Source organism: Suricata suricatta, chromosome 4, assembly GCF_006229205.1.
Source record: "Suricata suricatta isolate VVHF042 chromosome 4, meerkat_22Aug2017_6uvM2_HiC, whole genome shotgun sequence".
Lineage (NCBI taxonomy): Eukaryota > Metazoa > Chordata > Mammalia > Carnivora > Herpestidae > Suricata > Suricata suricatta.
In genome coordinates this window covers 85,529,891-85,544,377 of record NC_043703.1, presented here as the reverse complement: position 1 = coordinate 85,544,377, position 14,487 = coordinate 85,529,891, and the positions used below count along the sequence as shown (strand labels likewise).

The 14,487-nt window shown below is 45.1% G+C and overlaps 1 protein-coding gene across 3 annotated transcripts in view; it reads left to right on the top strand.

The window, feature by feature from the left end:
- Positions 1–7,472, top strand: part of IL1R2 (interleukin 1 receptor type 2) — a 35,163-nt gene extending 27,691 nt beyond the window's left edge. For 2 of the 3 annotated variants that reach the window (XM_029937124.1, XM_029937123.1), the window contains exons 6-9: positions 385–447; positions 2,384–2,519; positions 4,045–4,187; positions 6,582–7,472. In XM_029937124.1, the coding sequence (XP_029792984.1) occupies positions 385–447; positions 2,384–2,519; positions 4,045–4,187; positions 6,582–6,721 (482 nt within the window). In that variant the 3' untranslated portion in view covers positions 6,722–7,472. The remainder of the gene's footprint in view (positions 1–384; positions 448–2,383; positions 2,520–4,044; positions 4,188–6,581) is intronic. The other variant, XM_029937125.1, reaches the window with a different exon arrangement.
- The last annotated feature ends 7,015 nt before the right edge of the window (positions 7,473–14,487 follow it).

The window sequence follows — 14,487 nt, the reverse complement described above, 5'->3', positions numbered from 1 at the left end:
AATGGAAAGGATGGAGATATTGTAGGGCAAATGATGTTGAGGTAAAGCCCATCTTGTGGACATTGTGGACCTTACTCTTAAGAATTTATTCAGGAAGCCAGGAAGGGGAATGGTTAATTATTTATCACAGAGCAAAGAACATCTGGTAGCGGAATGTGTATTTAACTGTGGCCGCTTCCAGTAATATCTCTTCTGGGAAAGGCATTGGCCAGAGATGCTTGCTTCTGTGGAGAGCCTGTTTCCTTTGCTAGGAAGGTCGAACCTTACAATGGCTGGCCATGCTGCTGAGGAGAACTTTGTGAATTAGCTGAACAATGAAACTTGACTCTCAGCTTGAAATGAAGGCTTTCTTAATTGAATCTGTTTGTCTCCTGTATTTCTCAGAAAAAGAAGAGGAGACAATTCCTGTGATTATCTCCCCTCACCAGACCATCTCAGCTTCACTGGGTAAGGCACACGAGGACCGTGTAACCCACAGGGGTGCCTGCAGTGCCCACGCCCATGGTCCCAGACCCTGTGACCCCTGACTGCACTGTCCCTTTGATGTGCAGTGTGCCTGGGTGGGACCCCAGCATCCCGCCGTGAGAGGCAGAGATAACAGATACGAAGGAACATTTTCTTCCGTGAGATGTTAGAAGTGGCGTTGATTGAAAATAGGTCCGCTTTGTTACATGAAAACGCTGCCTACGACAGTCTGATTGTGACGCTCCAAACCTTCTGGTGGCAGTCCTCAACTGTGCGAGGCAATCGGCGGCGCGGCTCCCTCAGGCAGCCCACACCTGGAGGGTATTTTTCATCATTCACTTTACCGAAGGCGGACACTCCGCATTTCCCTAAGGGTCCATTTGTAAAGTGAGGCTGATCCTGCCACCGCTGGCCCCACAGAGGTGTCCCCGGTGGCCGAAATAGCTGTCAGCTGGTCGACTGGGGTGATGAAAGTGACTGATGGGATTTCCCATTTCTCACTCGGGCCCACGCACACACTTCCCTGCGGAACATCACTGTCTAATGGGATGCCACTCAATGCCAAGATAGACCCTGTAGGAGGGCCTCATTTCTCCCATTTTCCAAAAGGAAAAGCTGCTCAGGGATCATGGTGGCTCAACGAAGATCAAAAGCCACACTCAAGTCAGGCTGGGGTTCAGACAGGCTTGTGCCTTTTTTTTTTTTTGCATAATTGTTTTGTAGGCCTATGCTTATTTATAATGGTTTTGTAGGCCTCATCCATCTATCCTTCCCTCCTTCCTTCCTTCCACCCTCCGTCCCTCCCTCCCCATCCTTCTCTCCATCCATACATCCAAATCTTCTGTTTGGTGTTGGGCTTACATTCTATCCTTCCATCCATCTACCCATCCATCTAACTATCCATCTCTTCTGTTTGGAATTGGGCTTATGTTCTAAGTTTTAATTGGTGGCCGTAGAGAAGGGGGACTTCTGTGCAGATGGTGGGGTTGCTCTCTGACACATGAGCTGCAGCTCCTGATGGTTGTCATAGCCCTTGGGACAGCTGGGGGAAGTGGGGACAGGGCTGGTGCTGGCTGAGATTCCAGCCACCTGGCTCCTCAGTGTTCCCCAGACGAGTGGAGTTGAGTTCTCCATCCTGGTGCTTTGAATGCACTGATGTGTGTGGCAGAGTCTCACGGAGCCAGATGTAATGGGTTGGTTTGGGCTGAGAAATCTTTAAGGTTATCAGAGGTGGTGAAGGAGGGAGAAGAGCTGGCATTCTGAGCCTCAAGGGAGGCCAGGATATTCAAAGACACACCTCAGGGAGGCAAATCCCCCATAAGGAAAAAACAGATGGTATGGATTTGTTCATTTTTTTCTTTCCTCCCCTTCAGTGACTTAAAAACTAAAACTCATAGTGACTGAGGCAAGGGGCCCAGTACCGGTACCCTGAGCAACAGTAAAAGGCCCCATCCCTATAAAATCCAGTGGTTTCTTCAATGGTAAATCCCAAATGAACATGATCTGGGACTGGGGAGTTTTGGGGGGAAACATGAGCCCTGACACCAGTAGTGGGTGGAGAGAAAGAATCCAAACATTAATCTGGACTTTTTGAGGTACTTAGAATAAATTGTGGGAGAAGGTGTTGTGAATTCAGAATGTCCTGTAGGAGCTTAATGGCCTTGGAGAAGCCACTTGCCTCTTGAGTTTTCATCTGCCATGAAGACCAGTTAAGGGAACAGGGGACACTTGATAAATACTGGAGTCCTGTGTGAATGAAATCATATGAGGGAGCTAAGTTTCCTCCTAAGGAAAGAGTTGGCTGCAAGGGGTGTTTGAGACGGGGAAAGGTCCGCCGCTCAGATGGATGCAGGACTGGTGTGAGCCCTGTTCCCTGGCCGGGCTCTGACGTTGATGTGTGCTGTCTTGCTGTATGCAGGGTCAAGACTGACCATCCCATGTAAGGTGTTTCTGGGAGCTGGCACGCATTCGACTACCATGCTGTGGTGGATGGCCAACACCACCAGCATAGAGGGCGCCTACCGGGGAGGCCGTGTGACCGAGGGGCAGCGCCAGTAAGTGTGTGAAGATCTGGGTCTGCTGAGAAGCATCTTCTAGGCAGAGCTGTTAGGGGACTGACGTGGGCTTTGCTCTTCTTTTAGAAATTCTATTTAGAAATAGAATCCTATTCATAATGACACACATACTATATTAAAAATAACCTTTTTGATGCTAAGCTGTTGGAGTTACAGGATTTTATACATGGAGTTTGGCTAAGCATTCCCAATTGCTCTTGAGAATCAAACTTTCTCTAGGAGCTGAGTTGTAGCGGACTGCTTGGCATTGATGTTGCATTTTCTAGCTGTTTTGTTAAACGTTTTGTGTCTTGAGTTTTGGAGTTAAAAAAAAACCTTTGGAGTTAAAACATTTCCACTCTGCACTCTGCAACCTGAGTGTCAAACATTTTCACAAACCCCTCAGAAGGCTCTGAAGGTCAACCCCGTATTGCACGGCCTCCTTTCTTTCTCAAGGATCTGGGGGCTGCCGCAGGCACTCAGAAAGGTTAATATTAAAAGAAAGGAAGAATTTTGTTCTCATAAGCATTAATCTCTGGAATGTTTTCTCACTCTAAAGGTAGAACAATCAGACTTTGGAAATGTGAACCTTTAGTGTTTGAGGAAGGGAGAGAGACCATTCAATGTTCCCAATTACCAAGTACTTTTGAAATTACGGTTTTGGTACTCTGAATTAGCCTGGACTTTCAATTGCCAATTTTTTTATCTTTTTTTTTTTGAAAGACAAATAAATTCTTTCTGGATGCAGTTTAGCAGGTCAGAATTATATGTGGTTAGCATAGCTGCTTGCTTACACAGTCGTTGGGAAAACCTTGGCATTGCTAACATGCCCCATGTCTGCTTACTCATACTATCCACTCACTTACAGGAGCCTATTTTCTCCCAAAGAGGAAAAAAAAAAGTAGCCCTAGTAGATCCACATCATGATATGTTTATTTATGCCCATCAGTGGCAGTGAAGCATCTTCATGTCGCTATCACTACAAATGGCTGACTGGAGCCATTCTGTGGCCCGTCTGTGGCGCTCTGCTCCCAACTTGAGTTTCCAGAGGGACCTAGCTGGCAAAGGAGCCGAGAGGAGGAGGAAACGCCATGGAGGCCAGCATTCCTGGAAACTCCCTTCTCCTCAATATGCAAATGATTTAGTGGTGTTACAGTCAAGTTTCCCCATACTCGGCATTTCTATTCCCACCGCTGCCTCTTTGTTCATCAATGGCCTTAAAAAATGAATTCTTCCATTATCCAAACAAAACGGGCTCCTGTTAAGTTTTCCTTATGACAAGTGTCCTGTTACAGGGATCAATGTCCTTAGTGTCACTCCCAACAGCTTCAGCGTCACCCACCTTGGGCACAGGCTTAGAATTCTCCCAGATAGGGAACAAATAAACTGCATGGCGAGTGCCCTTGACTTTATGAATCAAGACCAATTTAAGCACAATGGATCCTTCTCATTGAGAGTGTTTGGATGTCATAATGGTGAACTTGCATTTGATACATCATGTTTAAGTGATTATTTCCTAACTCAGGGAATACTCAGAAAACAATGAGAACTACATTGAAGTGCCACTGATTTTTGATCCAGTCATAAGAGAGGATTTGAACACGGATTTTAAATGCGTTGTCCGGAACACACTGAGTTTTCAGATGCTACGCACCACAGTCAAAGAAGGTATGTACTTGTTGGGCATTAAAGAAGGAAAACAGCGTGTTTGATGGTCTGTGGCTGCTAGACAAAGCTACTGGCTCTCCAGATGTTTGCTTATATCACCAGAAACAGTTCTTATTTTTTTCCTGATTTATTTCTTGTAGGGTGGGGGCTGGCTTTGGGAGATTATTCAAATCAAACTTTAAAAGGCAAGCTGATTTTTGGAAAAAACACAGAATGGTCCTGTGATAAACTAAAAAATATCCCTGGTGTTTTCATGTGGTTCTTCCCTGGATCAGCAGGACCTCCTACTTCTTCGTGATGCCTTGAGCAGGACGGTGGGACATTCTTTATCCCTGAAATAGAAAACTCCTTTCTCCGAGAGATGGGGGCTGGAGATGGGCACTGGGAGATAGGCAGGGCTCTGGGCAGCATCAGGCTAAAGTCATCAGTTGACAGGAGAGAAAACACAAGACTAAAGTCCAGTCAACCCAATGCCCACTTAAGGATCTTTAAAAAATGGGGCATCTGGGTGGCTCAGTGGTTGAGCATCCTACTTCAGCTTAAGTCACGATCTCTTGATTTGTGAGTTCCAGCCCCACATCGGGCTCTGTGCTGACAGCTCAGAGCCTGAAGCCTGCTTCGGATTCTGTGTCTCCCTCTGTCTCTACCCCTTTCTGTTTGTCCTCTATCTCTCTCAAAAATAAATAAATGTTAAAAAGAAGAAGAAGAAGAAGAAGAAGAAAAGCCCATACTATCATTTTGACCAAGTTAATTTCTTCCCAGTGTTTAAGCACTGAGTGGGAAAGGGAAATAGAGGTAGTGCGGAGACCCTTGACAGTCAGAAAGGTCAGCCGGGGACACACTGAAGTGACCTCCTGCTGCAGTCTCATTAGGCCTTCTGGGCATTCTGTAGCAATCACACAAATTGCTCCACATTCTCAGTGTTTGCTGGGAAGGCAGCTGTAGACAGACTTGTAATTGAAAAGCTGAGGATTTGGTTAAGCCTCAGGGCACAGCATGACTGCACACAGGACTTTCTTCTAAATGTGGTCTGAGCACCACCAGCAAGGCACACTTGGGCCACTAGTTGGAAACACAGAGCCCTGAGCTCACCCCACATCTACTCAGCTTCTCGCAGGGTAAGACAGAGACTGCAGTCCAGCGGACTCCTTTCATACTCAAGTTTGAGAACCACTGACCTAGATCATATCCATGAAAGAATCAGTAGGTGTAGAGACTTGGAAAGGAAGGGTACCACGGAAAGCAGAATCTACTTCTGGGGTCCAGAGTATGACCCAAAGGAACCTGTGGTTTGTCTGCCCGTCCTGAAGCTGGGACCCTTTAAATGTTTCTGTAAGGTGAGCCCTCTCCCTGCATGTCCGGTGCTGGGGTGGCCATGGCTCATGGCTGCGGGAGTAGTTGAAAACCTGTCACCACTATTGAGAGGTGCATCTGGGCAGCTGCTCAGAAAACTAAAGCTTTTCTCACTTCTAAACCTGTGCGATTTTAAGAGAAAAGAATCATCTGGAGAAATGGTCTGAGATTGTGTTGATTCCTGGAGGCCTAGACAGACTATGATAAATAGCTTTAAAATGTAAAATCCTGGTTTCATCATCGAGTCCAGTAACACTTGCGTTCTTGTGTTTACTTGTTATGTTTTTATTCATACTCTATTTTCATAACACAGGGATACCAAGGAGTAGAATATAAAGTAGCTGGGTCCAAGCAGTATCTGGACACCTAATGCTCCTTCATTTGAAGTTTGTTTTCTCTTTCTTTGTTACTTTATTGATCTTCCTGACAGTCGTGCTCACTGGAAAGGGGCAGACTGTTCCCTGGCCAAGTCACAGTCGGCTGGTTGAGGCCTACACAGATACCATCTTTTTTTGTTTTAATTTATTTTTAACATTTACTCATTTTTGAGGGACAGAGAGAGAAGGAGGTTGAGTGGGGAAGGGGCCGAGAGAGAGGGAGACACAGAATCTGAAGCAGGCTCCTGGCTCTGAGGTGTCAGCACAGAGCCCCATGGGGGCTGGAACCCACAAACTGTGAGATCATGACCTGAGCCGAAGTTGGATGCTTGACTGACTCAGTCCCCAGGTGCCCCTAAACAGACACCATCTTACTGCACACTGTTCAATGGGTGGAACAAAGACCCTTGACCTGATCCCCACTCTGTGCTGTTTCTCCTTAATGGATTTTTGTTCTACCTTCCTTATTTCCCTAATGCCACAGATAGCATTCTCAAAGGTCCTTGATCTGGTGTGAGGGATGTGCTTTCTGAAAAATCAGTGCATTCTTATTAGAAAAAACAAATCCAACTTCCTGTCTTCTCCATAAACCTGCCCTGCACCATCCTGTTTGGCAGTGAGAGCATGTTCCGTCCCCCATGATGTAACTCTGTTCTTCCTACAGCGGCCTCGTTCTCCTGGGAGATTGCACTGGCGCCCCTCTCCCTGGTCGTCTTGGTTTTGGTGGGAATATGGATGCACAGATGGTATAAACACAGAACTGGAAAAACATATGGTTTGACCACGTTAAAGACTGGCCCTTAAGATTTTCAATCTTATCCGAGTGAAATAAAGGCAATAAAACAATGCAAATCCAAGCGATATCCTTTTTCATGGAAGTGGCTTGACCTTTTCGAGGATTCTGCTCTTCCTCAGTTGTTTAACAAGAGCTGCTGTGTTTATGGTGAAGGACCGAAGAATGAACGTGATGTTTATCCTGAAGCTGAATGGCAGGAGGAAGTGTGCATGCGGGAGGGTCAGTAGTTCCCTGCCATTTGTGACCTGTTTTAAAAGAGTGAGGTGCCCCCAGGCCCGAGTTAGAGTCAAAAACATCTACATGAGTGTTAGACTTCATTCATTTGTCACCCAACAACTATGTATTAGAAGTCTACCTTGGTTATGCTCTGTGGAAGGTGTTATAGATTCAAAAATAGTTAAGATATAGGCTGTCTTTTTGGGAAGATGGAATTTCATTTTGAGACCGGAGCGAGTTAGACATGCTATAGAAGGAGAATCAGCAAGGACTGCTGAGTTTTTACAAAAGGATGAGCCAAGAAATAGCAATTAAAATAGAGTAGACTGTGAGAAAAATACATGTTAGGACATATTAGTGAACTGAGAAACAGACTCAACTTTATAACACAACCTCTGAAAGTAAGGAGGAAGGAAAGGCATTGGGATAATTGCATGCGCATTGGGGAAAAGCTCACTCGGGCCTCTATATCATATCACCCCCCCATAAATCCCAGTTAAATTAATAAATTAAATTTAAATAAATCAAATTGTAGAAAAATTAGCATGACTCACTCCTTCATTTATTTGAGTCTTTGTTCAAGAGACCTTCCCAGAGGCAATTCTGAATAGCACCTCTTTTCCATCCCTCTCTGTCCCCTCCCTCTGCTTTGTGTTGAGATAGATCTTATCACCACCAGACCTTCCATTACAGATTTACTTCTTTATTTTCGGGTCTTCCCACCGGAATTCCATGAGGGCAGAGGTGTTATTTTGGTCACAGCTGTATTCCCAGTACCTGGAATCATGCCTGTCATACAGTGAACATTTAATAAATGTTTGTAAAATAAGTGAGCCTACGATGTATTTTCTTTTGTTCACTACCAATAAAAAAAAAAAGAACGGGCAGAGTACAGATGGACGGGCCTAATTAGGTTACAATTCCTGCCTCACACGAGAATGAAAGTAAAATGTAAAAGGTATTATGTCAGGCGAGTTCAAGGAATTAATAATGATAGCCTATATGGTTAATTCAGGCTTTAAAGAAAGGCGTCATGACGCTCACAGATGGGAGAACACGAACAGGGAGTTTATGGAAGAAACACATAATGGAACCATGAAAAACGATCTGTTTCAGGAATAATCAGAGATGGAAATTAAAGCAACATTGAGATACCAAAGCACTCACACAATATCAAGTTTTAAAGGCAACATCAAGGTCATTTCCAAATCATAACTCCCATTTCCTGTAATTCCATTTATAACTTGGTACTGGGAAGTAGAAAGGCAATTTGTAACAAGCCAGTAGGGTGCTGGGTACAGCGTGTATCTTCTTGCAAGAGCGGAGTGTGGGCTCTCTTCTGAGCTCCGTTCCGAGACGTCATCGTGTTAGTAGCTTAAAATCCACCACCATGGGAGTCTGATGCTATGGAAACTGGCAAACGCCACAGGCCCGTGGTCCCTTCCCAGTACCCCCTACAAGGCTGTGCAGATGCCTGGAAATGCTGCTCCAGGGTAGTAATCTTCCACAACAATTGAACCAAAGAAGATAAACAGATGTTTGAGAAACTTCAGTGAAACTCATCACCGTGATGATGAACAATTACGCGCCAATTATAAATTATAATTAGCAAGAATGTGAGACTGAAATAATTGTTATGGGAAAATTGTATATTTTATGTGATTTATATGATTATGACAATGCTAAAATTCATTTGCAACTAGAAAAGGGTGGAAAAAAAACCCCCAGGATTTTGAAGACAGATTTCTTGGGTTTAATTCAAGGTGTACCATGTGGTGCCTCTGATCCTAGGCAAGGCCTTTAGTCTCTCCGTGTCAGTCAGTCTTCTAATCTGGAAAATGGGGATAATAACAAGGACTATCCTAGAGTGCGATATTTAATAATCAAAAACATAAGAGGAATATGCAGGAATAAAAATACTTGTATTGTTTAGACCAAAGGTTGACACACTGCAGCCTTCTGGCCAAATGTAGCCTGCCCTTTGTTTCTGTAAATTATGTTAATTTTTTTAATGTGTATTTATTTTTGAGAGAGACAGAGCACAAGTGGGGGAAGGTCAGAGCAAGAGAAGGAGACACAAAATTCAAAGCAGGTTCCAAGCTGTCAGCACAGAGCCTGACATGGGGCTCGAACCCACAAACCATGAGACCACGACCTGAGCCAAAGTCAGGCACTCAACCAACTGAGCCACCCAGGGGCCCCTGGAAAATACGTTTTATTAGAACACACCATTTTGTTTATGCATGGTCTATGGCTGCTTTCGCTCTTTGAAGGCAGAGTAGTTGAGACCATAAAGTCTGAACTCTTTGCTATCTGGCCCCATACAGAGAAAGCTCTCTGACCACTGGTTTAGACCAAGGAAACATATAGGCAGCTTTTGAGCTTTACTTTTATATTTCCCTGCCCTTTTCTTCTCTGTCCTTCCTTTCCTGTTTGGTAAGCGTGTAAGGACAGACAAGGAAATGGGAAGGGAGATGCCTTTCAGCATCGAATCAGAAACTTTCACCGGGAAGGAGGGGGAAACAAGGTTTGGGATGGAAGAAGAGGTGAGGACTTTCCAGGGGGCTTTCTGGGTGTTTCTGCCCTTTCTGGATCCTCAGGCTTGGGTGCCGCCCTGCTCTCCTCCCTCTTCCTTCCTGGGACGACTCCTCCATTGCTCTCCGGAGTTCCCCACCTTCAGATTCCAGCAGCTTCAGCAATGACCCAGAAAAGAAGCTGACTGCAGCCAGAAGACAACTTTTTAGACTCCACCTTGACTGCACAGCTTATGTACTTCCTCCTGTCCACAGTTCACAGGGTGGGGCTCATGCTCTTAGAAAGAATAGGGAATTTTGGACACCAGATTTACAATAATATCAAAGGATAAGTGTGATATGGGGATTGTAACATTTTGAAAGAAGAGTCGTTGTATTTCTTTTTTTAAGTTTATTTATTTTGAAGGGGATGGTGAGGGGCAGAGAGAGAGAGAGAGAGGGGGAGAAAGAATCCCAAGCAGGCTGTCAGCATGGAGCCAGATGCAGGGCTCGATCTCACAACCGTGAGATCACAACCTGAGCTGGAATCAAGAGTTGGAGCTTAACTGATTGAGCCACACGGGTGCCTCAGAAGAAGATTCATTATATTTTTCTAAGAGCCATACAGGAGTAGTCATGGATGAGAGTTGAGATCTGCTTCCACATGGTCCAGTGCCATGGCAGGGGCAGGGAATAAAGATGAAATGCGATTATCTGTGTATTGATGATCATTAACATCAGTGACGGTGCATGAGGGTTCCTATTATACAACTCTCTCATTTTGCGTATGTTTAGAAATTTCCACAATACACAGGAAAAAACTAAAAATTTAGAAATAACTACCCACTAGACAGGGGACTAAATCCACGAGCAGGGCACAGTGGAATCTTCTGCAGTGGTGGCAGTGAATAAAACATAGCTCCATGCAACAATATTGACAAACCTTAGAAATCTTAAGTAAAAAATGAGTCCCAGAAACATCTATTTAAAGCATGATGCCTTTTTATATAAAGTGAAAAACAACTAAAATTACAACCATTCTCTATGAATACATGCATACATATGTGCATATTTATATAGAAGACCACATATGTGATAAACTACATTTTAACTATATTTGGGTGTGTATGTGTCCTTTTTAAAGGATATGTGATCCTTTATGTGATTTAAGTTGTTTACAATTGTCTACATTTGAAGAAAGCAAGAGAATGAGAAACCCAGGGCCTACAAGCGTGAACACATCAGGTGACAAATGGAAGACCAGGCTGGGATGGGTTAGGAAGAGGTAAGTATCATCAAGTCTGGATCTCATATTGAGTCATAGATTATTACTGTTTATTATCACACAGATTAAGACACAGGCCACTCATGGACCAATGAAGAGTGCGTGTCTTGAACTTAGGAATCTGATTAATTCTGCACATCTGAGTCCGAATTAAATGAACAAAAGAAATGAGGCATTTTCTTAATGTTTTCATCTATTTTATGTTCCTTCTTTTCATTGAGCCTTTGAATTTTCACTTCCCCCTACAAATCTGGGGGATGGGCAGTAAATAGCATTTGGCAGCCTCACACTTGGGCGTACTACCTGCAGGAAAACAAGCCCTATGTAATGCAATACTACTTTCCCAAGAACTAACTGCGGATGACAGTGGACACCAGTAACAGGTACCAACCATCATTTATGCACTCAAATTAAATTTGATGTCTCAAGTATTTCATGTGCTGTGGAAAAATATAGGGGCTTTTCAGAGTGGGTAGGGTGGTATATCTATGGCACAGTCTTCCAGCGACGGGGCACTTCTGCTCATTGACACATCCCACATCCCCAGCACCTGACATGGCACCTCGGACCTAGTAGGGACTTAAGAAGCATCTGCTGGATGGATAGAGAAATCGTGTGCTGCTTGGCTTTTCCCAGAACTCACCAGCCTGTGTGGACAAATGGGATCCCACCAGTAGGGTTCTCCCAAGTTTCCTGGCTCCTACCCCTACTCCCAAATCCGCACTGGTTATTTGCACGACTTGTTCTAATAGCTCACTAGGACACATAAATGGGCCTCGTGTTTGGTGGTTGTTTTCCTGCTCTTGCCTGCTGGGAGCTGCACCGGCCTTGCTGGATGACATGGTCACAGTAAGGAAATGGCAGATATTGCATGGCTCCTGCCATGAGAGGCGGAAACTGGCATCTCCTTCTGCTACTACTACTCATGTGACATTAAGCCAGTTGCTATTGATTAGGTCTCACAATGTTCCAAGTCAAACCGATATTCCCCACACAGATACCTCATGGGAAGAAGCATATTCCCACCTCTATAAAGAGGAATTTAAACAAAGCACTGCAGATGTTTGTGGAAAGACTCTTCTGTTGAGCTTCACAAACTTAAGACATGGATAATAAAGAGGGTTAAAGAACACAAGAATAATATTTACTTTGGCCCCGAGATAAAGAGCCTAATTTAGGAAATACAAACAAACAAGAGCCAGGCATAAGTTACTGTGCATACATATGCTAATTTGGTGCTTAGTGTGAGGAAAGGTAAGAGTAGTTACAACTTAAACGCATATGCAAAGGCCCGCACATCTAGGGCACCTATGGCACTTACACCTTTAACATCAAAGAACAAGGTCGACAAAAGGTTTATCTACTAACCATCAGGAATATTCTTCCTCTTCTGAGCCAAATAGAATGCCTCCTAGCCTTGTTTATGCCTGAATCTTAGCGTTATTGTTATAAAATGTGTTTGCTATTTGCTTCTCACTGAAAACTTGCTGCTATCTTCTTAGTTGTAAGATTTACTACTGGTTCAAACAAATGTGTATGTTATCTGCTTTTCACTATGACTATCCTGTTATCCTATGATGTGTAAGTTACCTCATTGTAATCAGAATAGTTCTGCAAAAATGCCTCTGTAAAACCTGTTTCTGCACCCTTTTCAAAGCATCTTTATCACTGAGAATTATTTGTAAAAATTCCACTTTTTGATGTCATGTTAACACTTAAATCTATAAATAAAGGCCCAAAACCTGGCAACCGAGAGAGATGACAGAGATGATGCCAGGCTGGTGACCAAGAAAGAAAGAAACTGTGTGGATCTCTCTCAACCCGTTTCGCCGAGGCCGCTGCCTCCTTCAGGGAGCCCTGGACCAGCCGGAGCGGGCCTCCGGCACTTGCCCCCATCCCCGGGCATCTGCCAACCATGCCATCTCTTCAAGACTCCTCAGTACTGTGTCTGGCCTCCAACAGAGCAATGTCCCGCTGCAGAGGGCAGTGTTCGGGGTGTCCCGAGGACAAGCCATCCAACCGTCACCCTGGGCTGCAGCCTCTGTCAGCTGTGGTGCCAGGAGCCAGAAGTTCCCCCTTTGTGGCTCATGTGGCTGGCCAGACAAGCGCAGTGGTGCTGGGGGCCTGCACCCCCGCTCCCACACGACTCATCTGTGGAATATGCCTCTTCTCCGTGATGTGACTGCAGAAACCTCTTCCTTATTCTTGTTCAGATGAAGCAAAGCAAAACAAAGTCTCCTGCAAAGAAACTCCCAGAGGTGCTGCTTAGTGGTTCTTCAAAAATGGCCGGTCTGCAGTTACCAGGTCCCTGAGGGAGGCCAGGGATTTGGGCCATGCGGGGCCAGGAGCTGCTTGGCCAGCTGCAAGGACCAAGGCAGAAAAAGCTTTCGATGAGGGAGAAAAAAAGCAAGGCTGAAGAAGAGGAAACCAACATTTAAGAATGCACAACGTACAAGATTTTATATGTTTTACTCAATTTAATCCTCAGAATGTGGGCGAATACTGAACCCATGTGCTGGAGACAAGGGCAAGGAGGCTCTGTTTAAACATGACGTCATCATGTGGCGTAGATGTGCGGCAACAAACAACTAATACTTCCAGGACTCAGAACAGCTGGAGAACAGCTGGCCCCAAGCGGGGGTGAATCCTGTGCAAGGAGACAGACAAGAAGGAGCAGAGCAAATATTTGCTTTCCTGGAGGTGACCCGGCCACTGACAAGGGCTAAGATGCATGTGTTTGGTTCCTCTCTAAACTCACAAGAGATACATCTGGAATCCGTGAGGGGACACGAATGATTCTAGTGGGGGTCCCACCATGGGGAAGGAAGCACCAGGAATGGGACCCAAGTGTCCCTCCTCCCTATAGAATTCCCGAGGGTTTTAGTTCTCTTGCCCTGTGGGACTCCATCCAGCCTGAGTCCCACAGGGTGGAGGAGGGCAGCTTGCCCACAGTCCCAGTTGGCCTTTCCGAGGCTACTTGATGAGGAAACACAGGAACTTTTTCTGGACCTGATGTTGGGCAATGTAGATTTAGCCCCCTGAAGGCTCAGAAATGATTAGGGACAGCATGGGAATTAAATTTCCTGTTCCAGGGACAGCTGAGTGGCTCAGTTAGTTAAGTGACTTACTCTTGATTTTGGCTCAGGTCATGGTCTCACAGTCATGAGTTCAAGCCCCACATTGGGCTCTGTGCTCACACAGCTCTTCTGTCTCCCTCTCTCTGCCCCTCCCCTGCTCTCTCTCTCTCACACACACACACACAAATAAACTTAAAAAAATTTAAATTTCCTGTTCCAAATTACTGCTATAAAATGCCAGTTTTATTATTATTCAGGTATAGTGAGGCCAACAAATCAGGAAATGCCTGTCATTGAAAAGATAGTTTGTTACAGATCCCAGAGGAGGAGGGCTCCCCATGCCATGCGGGGGCCACATGGGGAAGGACCAGGGTGGGTCAGAAGGCAGAGAGAGTGAAGGGAGATCATGGCCTTTAGTATGGCTTTTTTTTTAAATGTTTATTTATTTTTGAGAGAGACAGAGCGTGAGCAGGGAAAGGGCAGAGAGAGAGGGAGACACAGAATCCAAAGCAGGCTCTAGGCTCTGAGCTGTCAGCACAGAGCCTGACTCGGGGCTCAAACTCACAAACCAGGAGTTCATGACCTGAGCCAAAGTCATTCACTCAACTGACTGAGCCCCCAGGTGCCCCAAATGTGGTTTCTGTGGAAGGAAGGAGCACACAGGAGAGGCAGGCTTCAGGTTG